Source organism: Diabrotica virgifera, chromosome 10 (genome assembly GCF_917563875.1).
Source record: "Diabrotica virgifera virgifera chromosome 10, PGI_DIABVI_V3a".
Taxonomy (NCBI): domain Eukaryota; kingdom Metazoa; phylum Arthropoda; class Insecta; order Coleoptera; family Chrysomelidae; genus Diabrotica; species Diabrotica virgifera.
The window spans coordinates 133,488,744-133,511,322 of NC_065452.1; the positions used below are offsets into that span (position 1 = coordinate 133,488,744).

General features: G+C 34.1%; 1 protein-coding gene across 1 annotated transcript in view; it reads left to right on the forward strand.

Moving 5' to 3' along the window:
• Window positions 1–22,579, forward strand: part of LOC114336429 (ras-specific guanine nucleotide-releasing factor 2-like) — a 155,576-nt gene that overhangs the window by 34,566 nt on the left and 98,431 nt on the right. The window contains exon 2 of the mRNA XM_050663572.1: window positions 5,812–6,078. Coding sequence (XP_050519529.1) covers window positions 5,920–6,078 — 159 coding nt within the window. The 5' untranslated portion in view covers window positions 5,812–5,919. The remainder of the gene's footprint in view (window positions 1–5,811; window positions 6,079–22,579) is intronic.

A 22,579-nucleotide genomic window follows, 5' to 3' on the forward strand; every position in this document is an offset into this window, starting at 1 on the left:
GTTTGCAATTATTATGCAGCTAACTTTTAAATTCTAAAATATAGTGTTCACTCTTACTTATTTTAATCACTAATCAGGACATTAGAATTAAGCATTGTTATTATTTAACTGTAGTTTTTGTTATTGTATATAAGTTAATGTAGATTAATAAATAAACTTTATTCGACTATATTGTTATAGTTTCATTATTGAATCATTTAAAATTTTCGCTCATGCTTTGGGAATTGGGTTCCTTTTTAAATACAATAAAGTAAAATAAAAACTATATATGTTCACAAAAATATTATCTAAGTACATAAGTAGCGTGGGGCAGTTCGTAGTCGCGTTTAATCCTACTATAAAACTGAACCCATTAAAATCTAGGTAGCGTGGGGGAGTTCGTAGTCGCCCCAAAATATGAGTAAAATCAAAATTTAAAAAACAGCTTATGTTTCAATTCGGTTCTTTTAAATAGTTAATTATATGCCATTATTCAAAACAAAAAGTTATTAACAACTATTATTTACTAAAAAAATAAGAGGTTTTTGAAATTATCTCGGTCAATTGTTTATGTATTTTAATTTAGAGCTCGCAAATTAAAGAACTTTTTAAGATCTACAACTTTTATTTGACTTATTTTTCTTTAAAATGTATAAGAAACGTTTCATAGGCAAAAAATATTTTTTTATGTAATATTTTTTATATGGGTCTCTTTTTTAAATCGTAGAGGACTTCCTTTTATTATTTTAATAATAATTTGATGGCTTTCGTAAGTAATTGAATTTTTAATGAGGGAAAATAATTAGCTTGACAGTGATCTGACACTTACAGTTTTAATATTCAGGAGAAATGTTCATCTAGCGTGTTCCGGTTGGGAATTTTTTAAACATGAATTTTGTATCAATCCATTTATAGAACTGCAGATAAATATGCCAATAATTGATTATACAAGGGATGGTGAAGTTTCACCTGACACAGATATAGGGATTTTGCAGATGGGATTACTAATACGGATAATATGGGATTAATAATAAGGGTTATTGATTATAGTTCTAACACCACTCGACTATCCAATAGCCCCAGGAAATACTGCTATTATAATATAGTATTTCCAATTAGCTAGTCTTCTCATGATTTTTCCAGAACATATACACACAACGCAAAAGTCTAGGGATATTTTTATAAATAGATGTATTTTGTTTATCTGTAATCAACTTAAAAAAAAGTAATACAAAATTTGAAGTTTAAATTGTTGTTTAATACGTCAAAAACCATAAATTGCAAAAAAAAAACAGAAAATTGGAGCAAAAAAATATATTGCAATCACCCATGTTTCACATACCACCATAAAATGTCAAAAATACGAAACATAAACTTGAAATAAAGTATAGCTACAACGTTGGTTTATCACAGCTCTACATCTACTGTTCATGCTCCGAATCACATTGTTACTGTCTGCTTGAGGTAGTTGTGTCCATTGTTCTCTCAGAAGCTCTTTTAATTTAAACTCATTGTATATATTGCCCATATGTGGAGTAATTCTTCGTTGGAGCATGTCCCATACATGCTCAATGGGATTCAAGTCCGGTGATTGTGCTGGACACGGCAATACATCAATACCCTCGTTATCCAACCAGTTTGTTAAAATATGCGCAACATGTGGTCGAGCATTATCATGCATAAAGTAAAAATTTTCTCCAACAGCAGTAGCAAACGGGCGCACAACAGGTTCAAGAATAGCGTCCAAATATTGCTGACTTCTGAGAAAGCCACGTGGGAAGATGAGGTCAGTTCTTCCGTCAATCATGATTCCGCCCCATACCATTAATGTACCACCTCTATATGCTTACACTTCTTGAAGATGTCGTAATCGTTCTCCATTTCCGGGTCGTCTCCAAATTCTTGTCCGACGAGAATATGGATGAAATCCATATCTAGGCTCGTCACTAAACAAAACTGTAGCCCAGTCATTGTCCGTCCAATTCTGAAACTCTTGACACCAGGTTAATCTTGCAGCTCGATTGCCTCTAGATAGAGGTGGACATCTCAGTGGTCGCCGACTACGAAGATTGGCTTCATGGAGACGATTCCTCACAGTACTGCGGCTAATTGTTACATTATGTGTAAGCTGTAATTCATTAACCAGCTCGGGTGCTGTGATTGTTGGCTGCCTTCTGGCATTTAAAATTTAAAAATAAATATCGGTCTTGAACGACGGTTATAGAGCGACCACGTCCTGGATGTTGCTCGGCTGGACTCCCAGTCTCACTAAACCGACGCCACAAACGACTTACGACGCTTTGGGAGACACCCAGCTGGTCAGCAGCTTGAGTTTGTCGCATACCAGCTTGAAGGAGGCCCACGGCTCTATTCATCTCGTCCAACGTGAAATGTTGTCGTTGCATGGTAAAAAGACAATATCTTTAACTCACCTATTAAGCAAGAATGGTATAAAGAGACTAAAATTAAAAATAAACAAAACATAAAAATGTCGATTTTTTTGTCCCTTATAAAAAACATTCTAAAACACGTATTGCTATCAGTTTTACAATTTTTTTTTTTGATAAGAAATGAGTGTCTGTATCAACAATTATAGTACAAGCAAATTTATATGGTCATGAAATTTCTGTCATTGGTATTGTCAAATTATTAAAATATCCTTAGACTTTTGCGTTGTGTGTATTATAAAATTAATAAAATACAAGGTTTTCTAATACCAGACAGAAGGTAGACATTTTAGTCTAGAGAAATAAGGTTTTGTCAGGAGACTTGAGCAGCCAGGTTGCAAATGGGTTTTTTTGGGTACTATATACCTAATACATTAAAAATACAAAAATGCCCGTCACAGTTCGGACGAGAATTTTAGTTATTAACAAATAATCGTCAAAAATGGCAGTTTTTTCGTTTAAATCGCTACAGCTAAAAATAGAGTCAATAAATATCTTATTTAGAGTATTCATCTTTTAGTAGATGAGCAAAGGATCAAAATGGCAGTTTTTGAATTTTGGTTCGATCATTTTGTTGCTTCGCTAATTGCAAAATAAAACTAAAATTTCGAAAATAAAAAATTTGCTATAACTTTTGCGAAAATGCAGTTAATACTTCGATGTTGCATGAAAAGTTGAGACAGCCAGTATATGCACAAAAAATTTCAAGACGATTCGTCAATTAGTATAAATTTTATTCAATTTGTTTATCCAAAAGAGCGCTTTTTTTGCAATGCTATTGTTCAGAAAATAATAATGATATAGCAATACTTTGGAAACCACATGCAAGAAGAACACTTATATTTTCAAAGCATTTAAAAAAATCTATAAAAAGTCATTTTTATCATTCCGAAAATATTTGACTAAAGTAGAGTCATTTTTGGCTTAAAAACAATTTGAATAGGTTTTTTAATATTGACTGTAGAGTAAATCTACTTTGGGATTTCAAAAGCTGGTATATTTACACGAATTAAAAAAAAAGCTTTTTGCCTAAAAGTTAGCCACTTTTATTATTTAATTCACAGTTACTTCTATATACATAAAATTCTTCTGTAACAGTGTTAGTTACCATACTCCTCCGAAACGGCTTGACCAATTTTTATGAAATTTTACACGTATATCCTGTAGGACTGAGAATAGGTTCTAACCTGTTTTTCATACCCATAAATTAGAAGGGTAAGGGGGTTGCCCCCTTGACATTTTTTTTAAATTTTTTTTTGAGAAAATTGTTTACCTTCATTTTATATGGTGTAGAATTAAAAAATACATACAACCCTTCATTTTCAGTCTTCCATCACCAACCCCTATTTTTTAATAGCCATCTATATATTTGCATCTATAAAATCCTCCTGTCACAGTGTTAGTTGTCATACTCCTCCGAGATCGCTTGACCGATTTTTATGAAATTATATATGTACAGTTGTGGCCATTGAATAGTTTACACCCTTTAATATCCAATGGCCAATTTTTTGAATTTTTAGCTCGTTTAAACGCATCTTTTACGTCAAAGTGACGTTACCAGTGGCAGACCCAGAATAGTTTGATTAAAATTAAAAAATCAAAATAAAATAAATCTCTTTTACAAAATGTAACAAAATGGAAATTATAGAAAGAAGTTTTTTTGAATAAAATTTAGATAAAATTATTGAGTTTGGGCATCATTTAAATGTCTATAGGCATTTTGGACGCGTTTAATAGCTTTTAATTTTATTTTTCGATACGCGCGAAATTTTTGACAAGCAATTTGACATTAATTTATTAACTCCGTACGACACTGCCATTTTACAGTATTACATTATAAAAATGAAGGTGTAAACTATTCAGTGACCGCGACTGTACATTCGGTATATTCGGTAGGTATATTCGGTAGGTCTTAGAATCGGTCGTAATCTATTTTTCATATTCCTGAGTGAGAAGGGGAGTTCCCCCTAACATTTTGTAATGTTAGGTGGGGATAAGTTTACATAACGTACTCTACAAGACTACGAGTACGTACAAATTAAAAAAATTATGATCAAAATCCATCAACAAGCTCAGGAGATATTAATTGCAGCATATGCTTGAAGAATCAATTTCATTTTTTGAGTGCACGGATTTTAATAATTCCCCTCCAGTGACCACGAATCGATTTCGTTAGGACGTAACTTTTAAAGCTTTATTAACCACTTTATTGAAGTTATAATTTTACTCAGACTTCTACACATAAACTATATCCTTGAACTTCAAAATGGCGCTAGTTAGATTGCTTAATTGTTATAAACAAAGTAGCTGTGAATTAAATAAAAAATGTGGCTAACTTTGACCGTGATTAACCTAGGCGAAAAAGTTTTTTTTGAAAATTTGTGTAAAAATACTAGCTTTTTAAATCCCAAAGTAGTTTTAGTCTAGAGTTAATATTAACAAAGTTATTCGAATTGTTTATATGCCAAAAATTACCCTACTTTAGAAAAATCTTTTCGGAATGATAAAAATGACTTCTTAATGTTTTTTTTTTAAATATGTTGGAAAAATAACTATTCTTATTTCATGTGGTTTTCATAGAATTGCTATATCAGTATTATTTTCTAAATAATAACATTGCAAACAAGCTCTTTGGGATAAACAAATTGAATAATATTTAACCTAATTGACGAATCGTCTTAAATTTTTTTGTGCATTATGTGGATGGTTTGACTCAACTTTTCGTACAATATGAAAGTCTTAAGGTCATTTTTGCAAAAGTTATAGCAAGTTTTTTATTTTCGAAAGTTTAGTTTTATTTTGAAATTTCCGAAGCAACAAATGATCGGACTAAATTTTAAAAACTGCCATTACAAACCTTTGCTCATCTACTAAAAGAAACATATTATAAATAAGATATTTAATTACCCTATTTTTACCTGTGGCGATTTAAACGAAAAAACTGCCATTTTTGACACTTATTTGTTAATAACTAAAATTCTCGTCAAAACTCTAACGGGCATTTTTGTATTTATATTGTATTAGGTATGCAGTACCCAAAAAACCCATTTGCAACCTGGCTTCTCAAGTGTCCCGAACATGGTATATTTTTTCCTTATTTCCCTGGCGTATTTGTTATCGTGAGATTAAGGGCCGGTACTTTCTACAACTTTCTGTCCCGATTAAACCCCGGTTAGAGGAATTTTGTTATGTGAAATTCCACTAACCGGGGTATAATCGGGACAGAAAGTTTCAGAAAGTAGCAGCCCTAAAAAATTATCTCGTCTATTCTTCTGCAGGTATATTTTCTGGCCATTTGGGGCTGTTTTTAGGCGGAAGAGTGTCTGTTAGGGGCGATCGGGGTGAGTGAATGGGCAGGTAGCATAACAGTAGCCTTTTTTTGCAGGATGCAAGGTTCCACATAAGGCATCTCCAGATGTACTGCTTAATGTCTGGATCGAACCTATAACACAACGTAGTTGATACAATAAAGCCAAATAACCTTGCCAGAATAATGTTAAGTCCTAAGATGCAAAGAACTATTCGTGTAAATGAAAATCAACTACTAATGTTGTCGGAAAGGGCTCACTATGATCATGCTAAATCAGGTTATCTTCACAAACGGTCTGCAGATAGCAGCAAGTGGCAACTGAGGTGGTTTGTGCTATATCAGGTAGGTCAATTTGATATACAAATAATATTATGAGCATTTTGGGGGTTAAACTGTAAGATATAGGTATGGGCAGCCAATAAAACAGTGCTACATACCACATAGCATATATTTTTTATTTTTTTTTTATTTTTTTTATTTAATCAGTTAAGCCCATTCGTACCTTTCGGTGTTGGGCATATATAGCATATATACTAAGGATTTCCACAATTTTCACTGTATTCCTTCACTCAACCGTTCTCTCCAGTTCTTTCTATTTTGCAGTCCCCGTCCTGCAGATTTCTTCTTTCCATTGCTTCATCCACTTCATTCCTGAAAGATTTTCGGCGTCTGCCTCTCTTTCTTCTTCCTATCGGAATCCACTCTGTTATTCTGTTTAGCCAACTTTTTTTTTTTTCTGCTCTTCTGACCTGTCCGTTAATCTCTTATATTCTATGTAGATTATTATATCTGAGTTATTTCCCATTATTTTCTTAATCTTTATGTTATTTATTCTATCTCTTGTTACTCTGTAGCTTCTCCGTAGGAATTCCATCTCTGTCGCTCTTATTTTGTTTTTGGTTTTCTTATTTATTATCCAATTTTCACACCCATGTCACGATACTTCTTGTCGTGTTCTTATATATTGTTCTTTTTGTTTTTATACTGATGTTCTTATCCCACAGTGCCGGGTTCAATTTTCGTACGCAATCTCTTGTTTGTCCTAGTCTATGTTTTATATCTTCTCTAGTTGTTCCTTTGTTTGATATTATGAAACCTAAATACATGTACCGGGTGTCCCAACAAGAATGGCCCTCGGCCATATCTTAGGAACCGTTTATAGTACAGCTTTTAGAAAAAAATATTTGTAACAAAAGTTGCATCAGGAAAAGCCTGTAAATTATTTTCATAATTGTAGGTCCACCGCTAGAGGGCGTAATTGAATATCAAAAATTAAAAAATAAATTTTTTACAAAATTTGCCTAATGAAAGGGCACTGGAAATCCCATCATCGTATTCTTCATAAAATTCTGCGCATATTTGATTTCACAAGTTTAAGTCTACCATTGCAAATAAGAGGTGGGGGTGAGTGGGAACCTTCTTATGAAAAAATAGCTGTAAGTCCGGTTCTGCTAAATCGAATTTTGCATACTTGGTCTTGTTGAAAACACCTCTTTTTCGTCAATGTAAGAGTCTTATTTTCGAAATAGCCTAATAAGTAATATGCAAGCTAGGAGGTGCTATTTAATTATTTTTAGAAATCTAGTTTTCTTTGAAAAATATTAAATACAAGTATGCATTTTTAACCCTGTATAACAAAATTAGACCAAATTAGCAACAGAATACCGAAAACCGCATGTCGATACCTTTTTTCCATCTCGAGATATCTTAAGAAATGTGTAAATATTAAACAAAAATGTTACTCTCACTGGTAAACGAGGTTAAGGAAAAGTAGTGTGCTATGGAAAAAAACAAATAAACATTTTCGAGATGTAAACGTATATAATTAATTAAAACAACAATAAGAGAAACAACACTATTAAATATAAAAAAGAAATAAAAGCAACTACTTATTTAGTACTTAGTGATTGCCTAAATGTTCAAATTGTTGCCCATCATTTTTGATGCAAGCATTTAAGAGTAGATTGAATAGCAACAGATTTAACTGTTTTAGACTTTTATTTATGGGGACGGATTAAAGACCTTGTATTTGACGCTAGACCCACTACTCGAGAAAACATAATCTAGAAAATACGAAACGCCATTCAAAGCATTGCGAAAGCAGAAATTGAGACTGCTGTTCAATCTACTCTTGAAAGAGTAAATGCTTGCATCGAAAATGATGGGCAACAATTTGAAAATTTAGGTCGTCACTAGGTAAGTACCTAGTTGCTTTTATTTCTTTGCTATATTTTATAGTGTTGTTTGTCTTATTGTTGTTTTTATTAATTATATACGTTTACATCTGAAAAATGTTTCTTTGTTTTTTCCATAGCACACTAGTTTTCCTTAACTTCGTTTACCGGTGACCTTTACAGTTGTTTAAAATTTACACGTTTCTTAAGATATCTCGAGATAGAAAAAAGATATCGACATGTGGTTTTTGGTATTCTGTTGTGAATTTAGTCTAATTTTGTAATACAGCATTAAAAATGCATACTTGTATTTAATATTCTCCAAAGAAAACTAGATTTCCAAAAATAATTAAATAACGCCTACTAGCTGGCATATTACTTATTAGGCTATTTCGAAAATAATACTCTTACATTGACGAAGAAGAGCTGTTTTCAACAAGACCAAGTTTGCAAAAATCGATTAAGCAAAACCAGACTTACAGCGATTTTTTCATAACAAGGTTCTCACTCACCCCCACCTCTTATTTGCAAAGCTAGACTTAAACTTGTGAAATCAAATATGCGCAGAATTTTATGAAGAATACGATGATTGGATTTCCAGTGCCCTTTCATTAGGTAAATTTTGTAAAATTTTGATTTTTTTAATTTTTGATATTCAATTACGCCGTCTAGCGGTGGACCTAGAATTATGAAAATAATTTCCAGGCTTTTCCCGACGCAACTTTTGTTATAAATATTTTTTTCTCAAAGCTGTACTATAAACGGAGCCTGAGATATGGCCGAGAGCCATTCTTATTGGGACACCCGGTACTTGTCTGTTCCTTTGATTTGTTGACCTTCGACTATTTCCAGCTGTTTTATTTCTGTATTCACCGATGTTAGGTATTCAGTTTTCTTTAGATTTATGTTCATTCCATTCTTTGTTTATTTCTGTTACAGTTTTCTCATCATAAAGCATTAAAGCTGAGGTAATTTTCGTCTCGTGTGATGACTATTTGGTCGTCAGCAAAACTTAGGGTATATAGGTATTAATTTCTTACTGGTATACCCATTCCTTCGCACTTTCTTTTCCATATTTTCAGGGTTTTTTTCTAGGAATATTTTGTACAGTGTATGGGATGTGGAGCAGCCCTGTAGTAGTCCCTTTATCGTCTTAAATGGACTGCATATTCTATTGCCCGTTTTGATAGCTACTTTGTTATTCTTGAAGAGTGCTTTTACTGCTTTTATTAATATTCGTGGAACTTCGAGGTTCTTCTCTAGCGTGATTCTAGGTATCGATTCATAGGCCTTCTTCTTCTTCTTCTTCTTCTTCTTAACTCAGGCGAGACTCGTTAGTCTCTGGCACTTGGTCATAAAAGCTTTGTACCAAACCCTGTTCTTCTCCTTAAACTTTAATAAGTCCTGTGGCCTCAACGAAGGCCAACAGTTTTCTTATTGGTAGTTTTAGGATCTCTTCTGGTTCAAACCTCATTAGACCAGTGAAGTCCTGACTTACATCACCTAGCACACTGCAATGGCATAGTATGTGTATGGCAGTTTCTTCTTCCATTTCGCACTTTCTGCACCATGGTTCATTCACCTTTCCTAGTTTGTATAGGCACTGGCGTACTGATAGATCAGCGGGCCCTGGTTCCTGTTAGGATGCGGAGCCCCGCCCAAAACATTGAATATAAATCATCATATATCATAAAATATTTCATAAAAACTCAAACTAATTTATAGTTCATTTACTCACGGTTTTTGCTGTGAATTTTAAAGAACTGCTCGGATTGAGATGAAATACCTATTGTACCGATGTGCGCTTCTACCCTAGGGGTGTTGCCCTAGGGGTGCACCTTCTCGGGTGAAAAACATACGTTCAATATAAGTCTGAAATTTAATAAACCGACTAATTCTAAGCAACCATAGTGTTTTCACTAAGTCAATACTTTTCGAGTTATTTGTGAATGAATATGTTGATTTTTCAAAAAAAAAACACGTTTTGAAACGGAAGTGTCATAAGTTTTAGAAACGGACCCTCAGGGAATATAATTGGTGACCCCTGGCTTATATGATCTGTAAGTTTTACCGCTTTAAAGTGCTCAATTTTGAAAACAATTTGGTTTTAAGTTAACAAAAAAATTAATACGTTTGAAAAAAAATTGGTTTTTCAAAATAACTCAACTTCAAAAATCTCAACTAGTATAAAAAAATATAGGTTTTTGCTGTTGTGAATATTTTGGACATTTTGTTTTCCTGAAGACAAAAATTGGTTATACGATATGCCTGTTCAAATTTTGCAAACACTTGTGTTTAGTGACTCGTTTACCCCATTTGACTACAGCCTTTTCAAAAATAAGCACTTTGAGCCAACGAATCTTACATATCTTATAAACAATATGTCAAGTCCTTTGTACTTAAAGGACGTAAGTATTTGTAATGAAATAATACTCGATGTAAAATACTTTATTTTAAAGAATTATGCACATGGTTTCCATTTTCTATCGCAGTATTAAGTATCTCCAGCTGTCGTTCAGATGACAGTAGTACCAACCTACATTCATGGTTAAGGGAGTTTTACACGAACATAACACCTCCTCCCTTGACCATGAATTACAAAAGTTAACTAGAAGTAAAAGTACTTACAAATTCAGTCTGGTAACAGGTTTCCTTACTCTAGTGGAACGCCTTAAAATGGGTTCCTCAGTTTCAGTTTGAGCCCCAGGTACACTATTCGAACTTTCCATATTGTTTGAAATTTCGGATTCATCAGTAATCACTTCGGTAGGTGGTGGTGAGACACTGTGCTCTGGAATTGATGCCTCCCTCGGAATCAAATTGTGAGTAATGGTATCCGGAATGTAACATGTTGGATTATTTTGAGATGGAGTATATTCCCCAATTTGCCGTATTTGGTCTACATGACGTTTCCATGTTCTACCATCATCTAACTGAATTAAATAATGCAATAACCCTAATCTGAGTACAATAATGCCAAATTGCCATTTAGAATGAAAATAATCCCTCACGGAAACCCTAGTTCCTATATCAAAGTTTCTTAGACTCATATCAGTATAGGTAACTCTATCACTACATGAAGGTTTAAGTAAATCTAATCTATTCCTTATTTGTCTTCCTAACATAAGTTCTGAGGGACTTTTACCTGTAACTGTATGTGGGCTTCTGCGGTATTGCATAAGTAGCTTACATAATTCAAACTCCCTGTCATTTCCCTCACTTCGCATAGCCCTTAAACATTTTTTTAGTATTTGGACATATCTCTCTCCCTGTCCATTAGTTGCAGGATGGTAGGGTGCAGTAAATTTTTGTGTAATTCCATTATCTTTCATAAAAGTTCTAAACTCATGAGAGTCAAATTGTCTACCATTGTCTGTAACAAAAACTTTAGGAATACCAAAAGTTGTAAAAATTTTTCGGCAAATTTCAATAGTAGTTTTTGTAGTAGTATTTTTTGTAAAATGAATTTCAGGCCATTTACTGAAGGAATCTACCAATATAAAATAATAACCTCCATTGAAAGGTCCAGCGTAATCAGCATGCACTCGTTCAAAACAAAATTTTGGTGGCTCCCATATATGAGAATTATCTTTAATTGGGTTGTTCTTGTGCTTATTGCACTCTAAACAATTTTTACAAAGTGACTCAATATCCTGGTCTATGTGAGGCCACCAGCAATAACTACGAGCTAAAGATTTCATTCTAACTATTCCAAAATGTGCAGTATGTAATTCTGTCAAAATTTTATTTCTCACTTTAGTAGGTATAACTACTCTTTGTCCTCTCATAATAACATCAGATTGTAATGAAAATTCAGCTTGATTTATATTGAAGCTAAATCGTTTATCAACAGGTTTTCCTGTTTTTAACCCAACAAGTAATTTTTTTAAGGTATGATCATTTTTTGTATGAAAAGCTAGATCTCTAATATTTGTAGGCAAAGTTTCAATTTGATTTATTTCAAAAATATCTGGCTCATCATGTGTGAAATTTTGTTCTGATTTTATAGGTAGACGTGAAAGTGCGTCAGCATTGAGATGAGAATCTGTATTTTTGTAACGAATGTCATAATTCAAACCTTGTAAGAAAATTGCATAATGTTGCATTCTTGTTGCACTTAAAACTGGTAGGCTTTTATCAGGTGCAAAAATTTGAACTAACGGTTTATGATCAGTGAGCAAAGTAAATTTCCTAGCACATAAATAATTGTAAAATTTTTTTACTCCAAAAATTATGCTGTAAGCTTCTTTGTCTATTTGTGAGTACCTTTGCTGTGTAGTAGTAAGAGTTTGAGAAGCAAACTGTAAGGGTCTCTCTGTACCATCTGAAAAGATATGTGAAAGTACTGCACCTACCCCATAGGGTGATGCATCAGTTGCTAGTACTAATGGTAAATTTGGGTCATAGTGACATAAAACATTTCTAGAATGAGTTTTTTTGCTTTGTCAAACGCAGTTTGACAAGTATTCGACCATTTAAAATTGACATTCTTTTTAAGTAAATTATTTAATGGTTGTAAAATTGTAGAAGTATCTTTTAAAAAACGTCTGTAATAATTAATTAGGCCACAGAAACTCCGAACTTGAGTTCTGTTTGTAGGTATTGGAGCATTTGCAATTGCAGTTACCTTATCTGCACTAGTAGACACACCCGTTTTACTCATCTTATATCCACAGTAGTCAATCTCGTCTTTGAAAAATTCGCTTTTATCCAAATTTATATGTAAATTATGTTCAGATAATTTCTTTAAAACTTGTTCAAGTCTTTGTAAATGTAAGGTATTATTTGGAGCTGTAATTCTTATATCATCCTGAAATATTGAAATACCATCTATTCCTTGTAGCATTTGCTCCATTAAACGTTGCCATTTGGCAGGAGCACTAGCAATTCCAAACATTAATCGATTTGGTTGAAATAAACCTTTATGGGTGTTTAATGTAAGTAAATGTTTCATTTCATCTTTTATTGGCAAGTGTAAGTAAGCTTTCGTAATATCTATTTTTGTATATTTGTCCCCACCTGCTAATTGGGAAAGTAGGTCATCTGGTGTAGGTAAAGGGTATTCATCCACTTCAATGCAAGGGTTTAATGTGATTTTAAAATCACCACAAATGCGTATGTCCCCATTTTGTTTAACTACAGGAACAATAGGAGTTGCCCAGTCCGAAAATGCTACTTTCTTTAAGACTCCCTGATTTACTAAGGACTCTAATTCTGCCTCAACTTTAGGGCGTAATGCAAAAGCTACAGGACGGGCCTTACAAAATTTTGCTTTAGTACCAGGTTTTAGATAAATTTCAGCCTCTAACCCTTTTATTTCACCAACTGACTTTTCAAATAAATGTTTATATTTATCTAACAAAGTTGCAATTTCAAAATTTTCATGTAGAATTGTATTTACCTGATGTAAATTGATTTCCAGAGCATGTATCCACTCTCGACCAACCAGTGAGTAGCCATCACCATCCACCACATACAACTTTAGAGTGTGCTTTAATTCCTGGTGCTCAACCTCCACTGAAACTAAACCTAAAACATTCAAATTATTTTTGCAGTATGTAGTTAATTTAACATCCGATTTTTGTAATTGTAATGCAGGAAAATATTTTTCAAATATATTTTTATTTATGATTGTAACAGCAGCGCCAGAATCAATTTCAAAATTTAAAATATTACCATTCACTTTTAAATTTATAAAAAATTTATCTTTGCAATTTCCAGCATTTACTTCTAAGACCTCTTGAGCAGAGTTTACTGAATTTACTTGCCTGTGTGAATTTTGTTGTGCCTTTAAACAAACTTTTTGAATGTGTCCGACGTTTTTACAAAAGTTACAGATTAAATGCTTTTTATTACATTTATCGGCTAAATGCGAGGTGTCTCCGCATCTATAACAAGCCCTATTACGGTTATTTGACATTGTAAAAGTATTATTAGGAGAGCTACTATGATTATTTACTGTATTATTATCATTAAATTTACTAGTGTTTGTATTTTTATGAAAACTTTTTGCTTTCGCATTTAAAACATTTATACTAGCCTGATTGTAATTATTGTTGTGAGAAAATTGATTACTATCCTTTTCTGAAGTTTCCATGCTTGCTGCAATTTCTACGGCTCGGTCCAAGTCCAATCCCTTTGTTTCTAATAGTCTGGCTTGAATCCTCTTTGACTGTAAACCAAAAACAAACTGATTTCGTATAGCACTTTTTAAATATGTGGAAAAGTTGCAGTTTATGGCAAGTTTCTGTAGAGAATGTAGGTATTCTTGTATACTTTCGCCTTCTGCTTGTCTTTTTGATTGAAACCTAAATATTTCAGCAATTTCAAGTGGTGCAGGGTTGTAAAAATTATCCATTAACTTAACTGTATCCTCATATGACTTGTCTTCAGGGACCTCTGGAGCTAGTTTATCGCACAGTGTATCGTATGCTTCCGACCCCATGTAATGTAGTAAATAGGGCAATTTCATTTCCTCTGGAATTTTAAAAACTTTGTATGCTCCTTCCAGCCGTTTTACCCACCTGGACCATTTTGTAGCTGTCTGGTTAAAAGGTTCAACGGAAAACTGGAATGTAGAAACTTGTGTAGACATTACTGGAGCTGTAGCAGGTGCAACTATCGCAGTTGTAGTCGAGGAACTCGTGTTTGTACCGGCTGTAGTTGGAACGTTGTAGTTGATGTAGTGTCTGTAATATTTGTATCCATTATCCTCGTCGCCAAATGTCAAGTCCTTTGTACTTAAAGGACGTAAGTATTTGTAATGAAATAATACTCGATGTAAAATACTTTATTTTAAAGAATTATGCACATGGTTTCCATTTTCTATCGCAGTATTAAGTATCTCCAGCTGTCGTTCAGATGACAGTAGTACCAACCTACATTCATGGTTAAGGGAGTTTTACACGAACATAACACAATAAGTAAAGTAATTTGTGAAGCTGTAACGATTAATATCATTTCGGACGCTAATTAGAAGGTGATTTTCACGACGTTTTTTAACAACCAAAAAAATAGATACTAACATTATTTTTATCGAAATTTACTTACTTTTGATGTTAGAAACTTAAAAAACAACAATAGACTATTAAAACAGTAAATTAATATTAATCCTATCGTTCTTCATTCTCATATCATTGATCACTTTACGCCAGCCGTTTTTATAAATAATGAAACTCAAAAATTTTCTAATGTTGTTCTGAAGGTATTTCCTTGTGGCATTTTTATGATTAACTATTTATATCGGAAATAAGCCACAATTAAATTGAAAAAAGTAATTTTATTAACGTTTCGACGCCCAAAATCGGGTGTCGTTGTCAAATCAGTATTATTTTGTATTTTGACAACGTCACCCGATTTGGGCGTCGAAACGTTAATAAAATTACTTATTTCAATTTAATTGTGGCTTATTTCTAGAACTGAACAAACTTATTAGGAGAAAAACCAGAGAGGATCTAAGAAAACACACTGAAAATGAAATCGAGAAAGTAATTGAGAGAAATAAGGGCCTAAAATGCTTACGACCAAATTTAGGGAAACCACTACTCATTTCAATAAAGGATGAAACAGGACGGGAAGAGAGGAGAAAAGATAAGATATCAGAAGAAGTAGAAAGTTTTTATAAAAAACTATACACCTCAAAGAAAGACGCAAACTTCAACACTCAGGAATATATCAAGAAAACAATCACGAATGTAAACTCAGAAACATTACCAAAAATAGAAAATTATGAAATAGAAGCAGCACTATCACAATTAAAGAACAACAAGGCACCAGGACCAGATGGAATCCTTGCTGAAATGTTGAAAGAAGGGAAAGAAGAAATCTTACAAACATTAAGAAATCTGTTTGATCAGTGTCTACATAAAGGAGAAATACCCGACGAATGGAACGAAAGTCTTACAATCCTGCTATTTAAGAAAGGCGACAGAAAGGACCTAAAAAATTACAGACCCATCTCACTGCTGTCGCAAACGTATAAACTATTCATGAGGATTATCAACAACAGGCTAACACACAAATTGGACTCGTATCAACCAGTAGAGCAGGCAGGATTCCGAAAGGGATATAGCACCACTGACCATCTTCTAACAATTAGGACACTAATAGAAAAAGCTAACGAATACCATATAGATCTGCACTTAGCGTTCGTTGACTACGAAAAAGCATTTGACAGCGTGGAAATGTGGGCAATAGAAAAAGCTATAAATAACTGTAGAATAGATTCCAGATAGAGAATGCTAATACATAATATATAAGAAAGCAACAATGACAGTACAATTGGAAGAAACCACAAAACCCATACCAATTAACAGAGGAGTGCGACAGGGAGATGTTATTTCTCCTTAACTATTTACATTAGCACTGGAAGATGTTTTCAAAACAATGGAATGGACAAACATGGGAATAAACATAAATGGAAAGAAACTAAACCTCCTAAGATATGCAGACGATGTAGTAGTCATAGCATCAAGTTTTGAAGAACTACAAACCATGCTAACCGAACTAGCAAATGAATCCGAGCAAATAGGTCTAAAAATGAATTTTGCCAAAACAAAAACAATGACAAACACACAAGACAATAGAAACGTAATACTAAACGACACCACAATAGAAGCGGTTAATAATTATATATATTTGGGACAGATGATAAAAATAAATAAGGAAAACCAAACAGCGGAGGTAAAACGAAGGGTCAGATTGGCCCTAAAGAATAAAAAAATACAACAATACTTAAAAACAAGAGTGTTTGACCAGTGCATACTCCCAATTCTCACATACGCATGCCAAACATGGACCTTGACCAAGGCAAACATGGATAAAATAATGAAGACACAAAGAGCCATGGAGAGAGCAATGTTAGGAGTAAAATTGACAGACAAAAAGCAAAACAACTGGGTCAGAAATAGAACAAAAGTCAAAGACGCAGGCCAACATATAGCCAGGCTAAAATGGAGCTTCGCAGGTCATAACGCTAGACAAACGGACAATAGGTGGAATAGTACGATACAACAATGGAGACCATGGACAGGAAAGAGAGCAAGAGGACGACCCCAGATGAGATGGGGAGACGACATTAAAAAGATAGGAGGAACGCACTGGAAACAGAAAGCACTAAACAGAAGCGAATGGAGGAAACTGGGGGAAGCCTATATTCAAAATTGGACGAATTAAAGGGTAAAAGAAGGAGAAGAAGAAGAAGTGGCTTATTTCCCATATAAATAGTTAATCAACAATTTTCTACATCCAAAATTCCAGTCATAATTAAAAACCTTAATATCGGAAAACTAACACAGCTTTTAAAAAATGAACATTGGAATAAAATTTATATGAACAAAATAGATTCTCAAATTGCATAATATGATACATTTATAAATAAGTTAAATAATTTCAGAGAGATAAATCGCTTAAATAAAAAAATATCAAAAAAACCTTGGATAACGGTAGGGCTGATATCTTTTATCAAACGACGAGATTTTCTTAAAAAGAAATTAGCGTATATTATAGTGTCTAGTTATCCTTACCACTATTGTCTATATTTAGAATTTAATTTCAATTTTTAAGAATCACCTACCTATATAAAAGTACAGGCTGAATGATGATGGTTCTATAAACACCAGTATCGACCCCATTGTATTGGGATTATTGCAATAAAACTTGCAATGCATATTTACAACTTTGTAGTTTACCTACATCTTATTCATGAATCGTGCTAATATACAAGTTTTTTAGTTATCACGTGTAGTCAGGCCCTGGCGGTTAGTCTTTATAAATGTTGAAACATGGTCTTTGGAAAGCAAAAGCAGGTAAAAGGTGTAGAGAACCTTACAACAGCATTCCCTGTATTTCAATATATTTTGTTTTCAAATTTTTTGAGGAATAGTTATTCTTCGTTTTACGTACACAAAAATTAAAATCTATTAAGTAGTTACATTTTTTATGTGTGTAGGTACTTGTGTAGTTCAAAATGTCCCCATCAAATTAGAAACTAAAGAAGCAAAAAGCGCATTAAAGCGGGCCCCTGCGGGGCCCGGGCCCTGCTTCCGCGGAACCCGCGGAACCATGCTCAGTACGCCACTGTGTATAGGTGATTTCTTAAACGGCAATGTCCAGTCACCATTTCAGTGACCGTTTTGATGTCTCGTTTATTTAGGTTCAACAAACTGTTCGAGAGTTTTTTATCAATATTCTTGATTATTTTTTTAGTCTGGATTTGCCCTTGAGTGGTTCTCCATTTATTTTGATGATTCTTTATCAGCCATTTCTGAACCTCGTTTTTCATAGCATTTTTAGTGATTCCACAGAAAGGTTCTGGGCCTTCAAAAGTTTCTCTCGAGCCTTGTTTCGCTAACATATCTGCTCGTTCGTTCCCATGCACCCCGTCATGACCCGGCACCTATATTAAAGACACTTTATTGTCTTTTACCAGGTTATTGAGGAGATCTTTGCAGTTTCTCACCAGTTTTGATTTGGTGAGAGGGTTCTTTACAGCCAGAATAGCCGATTGGCTATCTGTGTAAATGTTGATTCTCTTAGCTTTAGGGTCTTCATCAATGATTTCATCAATGCAGGCCACCAAAGCAAAAACTTCAGCCTGGAACACCGTTGTATGTTGACCTAGGCTGTAAGATTTATTATAGTTACATGTTTGCCCAAAGACTCCTGATCCAGTACCATGGGCAGTTTTAGATCCATCAGTGAACCATATTAAGTCCCCATTAATATTTGGGACTTTTTGTTCTCTAGATGGTATAATTGTGTTAATCTTCTCAGTGAAGATTAGTTCTGGTGTCATCATATCTGAGTTCATCATAAAGATGGATTCCTCAAGTATAGTCCCAGTAATGTTTGTGTGGCTATTCAATACATAATTTGGCCTCCAAGTATTGTTTGCTTTAAGTCTCAGGAGGGTCATAAAGGCTACCGCCGAAATATATAATTCCAGCGGAGGGAGACCTGTGATAGCCTCTAATGAAGCCGTTCCTGTTCTATTCAAGGCTCCTGTTATATCTAGAAGCGCTTGTCTTTATAGGGTGGTGAGAGTGGTCACACAAGATTGCAAAGCCGTTTTTCTCCACCAGAGTACTGACCCATAAGTTACTGTCGGTCGTATCACTGATGTGTACAACCAACATATCACCTTTGGTTTCAATCCCCAGGTTTTACCTACAACTCGTCTGCAGTTCCAGAAGAGCCGCTTAGTCCTATTGGTTATATGGGTAATATAATATGAGTATTCCAATTGAGTTTCGAATCCAGGGTTACCCCTAGATACTTAACCTCATTGGTTCTTTCCAGTACCTCTCCAAATAATTTCAGCTCACTCAGTCCAGTAAGCTTCCTCTTATTTGTAAAGGCTACCAGTTTAGTTTTAGAAGGGTTCACGGAGAGGTTCTCTATGTAGTGAAGGGCATATCGCATCTGATACGCAACGGTGCTGGGAAATTTTCCCCTAGTTACTATTACGATATCATCTGCAAAACCCTGGACCCAGATTCCTTGGGCGCTTAGCCCATGAATCAGATCATCGACAACTATGTTCCATAATGACGGTGACAATACACCGCCTTGAGAGCATCCCTTAGTTGCCCTCAGATTTATGGTATCTTTATGCGTATCTGTGGATATTATTCTGCTCTGAAGCATCTGAATAATCCACTTGCATGTTGTGTTGTTGATTTTCTTCCTCACCAGTGCGCTTTGTATAGACTCGATTGAGGTATTATCAAATGCACCTTCTATATCCAAAAATTCAGCAAGGGCGACTTCTTTCTGATGCAGACTTCTTTCTAGTTCCGACACTAGATTGTGCAGGGCTTCACCTGATTTCCCTGCCTTCTGAAGATCTACAAAAGCCAAATGGACGGATGTATTTTTCGCCATTCTTTTTCTATTAGTTGTTCGACCATGTAAATATGATCTAATCATGATTTTCCCGCTGCGAACCCTGCCTGATCTCCGATTTTCTCCTTTATATCTATTTCTAATTTTTCCTTTATGGTCTTTCCAAACTGTCTACCTATAGACGATATAAATCTGATTCCTCGATAGTTTTCGCAGTTTATTTCTTTTCTTAAATATTGATGTCATATATGCTTGAGTCTATATTCTGCTAGTATGTCTTCTCCATTCAGTGCTCTCTCAAACATTTTGTGTATCATGCGGAATAGCTTTTCCTATCCGATTTTTATTAATTGAGTGGCCGTTTGCCAAAAGCTAATATGTCCATTTTCGATATTTCTTAGGAGAGCAAATTCAAATGTCCACGATGTCCATAAAATCATAGTTTTAGAAATATCATATTTGGTTTTGAGTTTAATGTTTATACAGCCATTTATGAGTTCCATATAGGTTCGATATATGAGTTCCAAATACCGGAGAAACCATAGAAGAAACGCAAGACACTGCAATTTACACAAGGGAAGAATTTACACAAGGACTGGCAAAAATGAAAAACGGAAAGTCATCAGGGTACGATAAAATAACATCGGAGATGCTCAAATATATGGGAGTACAAGGACAACACATATTATTACAATTAATACACAAGATATGGAAAGCTGAAAGAATACAAGAAAAATGGAAGATATAGTTGATACTACCCATATTTTAATCTGGAGGTAAAATGGAATGCAAAAACTATAGAGGCATAATGCTCTTGTGGTCGGAGATGAAACTGTACGAACAAATATTACAAGAAAAGCTGCAAAAATTATCGATACAACATTAGCAGAATCTCAAACTGGCTATAGAAAAGGAAGGAGTGTGCAAGATAACATCTTCACAATTAAACAGATCATTGAGAAAACGAAACTCAGAAGAAGAAAAGCATATTTTGCGTTTATTGATTTACAAAAAGCGTTTGATCTTTTTCCTCGGCAAAAAGTATTGTCGCTCCTGGAAAAAAGAGGAATAACAACCAAACTAAGGAACAATATCGCATGTCTATATAAAAATACGACGGACTGTGTTATAACTAGAAACCTCAAGTCAGAAAATTTTATAACAAAAGATGGTCTAAGGCAGGGAGGAGGACTAAGTCCAACATTGTTTACGTTGTTTATGGACGAAATAATTAAAAAAATTAGTCAGAGACAGGGCCGCCGAGAGGGCGGTACAGCCGGTACATTTTACCGGGGCCCGGCGATGTAAGGGGCCCGGCGTCGACCAGACCAAAGACGTAATTTTTCCTATTTTTTTGCTCTTCACTTTATGTCCATAATACGTTTAATTAATCCTCGGCTATATTTAACATGACCTTAAAGTAGTTGATTTGGTGTTAAATTTTAACAGCAATAAATCACAGAAGTCAAATTCTGCAGTGCAGTCAGATAATTAACTATGGATATGGAGATTAAAAATATATCAGGGCTTCTAGAAGATTTACAAAAAAATCAGAAATTGGTTGAAGAATATAAAGGGTCAGAATCTAAAGGGATTAGGTCTTCTATTGTTGAAGAATCTAAATTAGTTACCAGCAATTATGGAATAAATCCAGAATTTACATCAAATAAAGAAAAAGGGCACAAGAGGCCTGTGAGATTTTTTGATGATTGCCTGGGCCTAGTAGTGATGCGACTGATAATTTTGAGCCCGACGCAATATTTCGCTGTGAACTATTTAATTTTAGGAAGAACTTAAAAAGTTGTGACTGGCTGAATGGCAAAAGTCTGTTAAAAAAACTATTTAATATTGCCAAATAATAAGCAATTTAACCAGAATATTTAATGCGGCAAATGAAATTCATTCGCTATTTAACATTTTGTGGACATTCCGAGATGACGATGACGAGAATATTAAGAAAAATATCGACATATTGCGCGAGTTTTATAAAGAAGACATCAGTGAAGAATTGATAGATCAAATTTTTCATTTGCGAGCGATATACAAGGATAATATTGGTAAATTTAAACTTTCTCCAATCGTCTTCTTTACGTGCCATCTCCGCAACGAAGATGGGCAATCATCATTGCTATTCTAACTTTTGACACTACAACCCGAAAGAGTTCAGTTGAGCTGAATCCAAACCATTCTCTGAGATTTATCTGCCAGGACATTTTTCTTCTACCTATGCTGCGCCTTCCTTGAATTTTTCCCTGCAATTTCTCCAATAGATTTACTTAATAAAATTAAACATCTCAAATTAGATTCATTATTTCCTAACGTCGTTATTGTGTTAAGACTATTTTTCACGTTGCCGGTGACAGTCGCAGAAGTGAAAAGATCCTTTTGTTTTCTTTCCCGCATAAGGAATGCTGTGATATCTACAATGAAACAGGATTGGTTAACTCGCCTATTAACTTTGTGCATTGAGAATGATTTGGTAAAATCATGCGATTTTTCGAAAGTTATAGACATTTTTTCCAATCAGAAAACTCGAAAAGCACCTGTATTATAAATATTTTCACTATTACAAATATAATCAAAATTTTAATAAAATTTATATTTTAAATGTTTCTGATTATATATTTTTACTATTAATAATTTTATTTCTATAAAAGTTGAACAATTTTTTTCGCTCTTCACTTTTTGTCGGGGGCCCGTTCGTCACTTCTTGCCCATCCCTCTCGGCGGCCCTGGTCAGAGAACAAAACACCTATTTGTAGGATACAAAAATTTGCAACCGATCGAAATATTAGAATGTGCTTTTGCAGATGATATCGTTATAA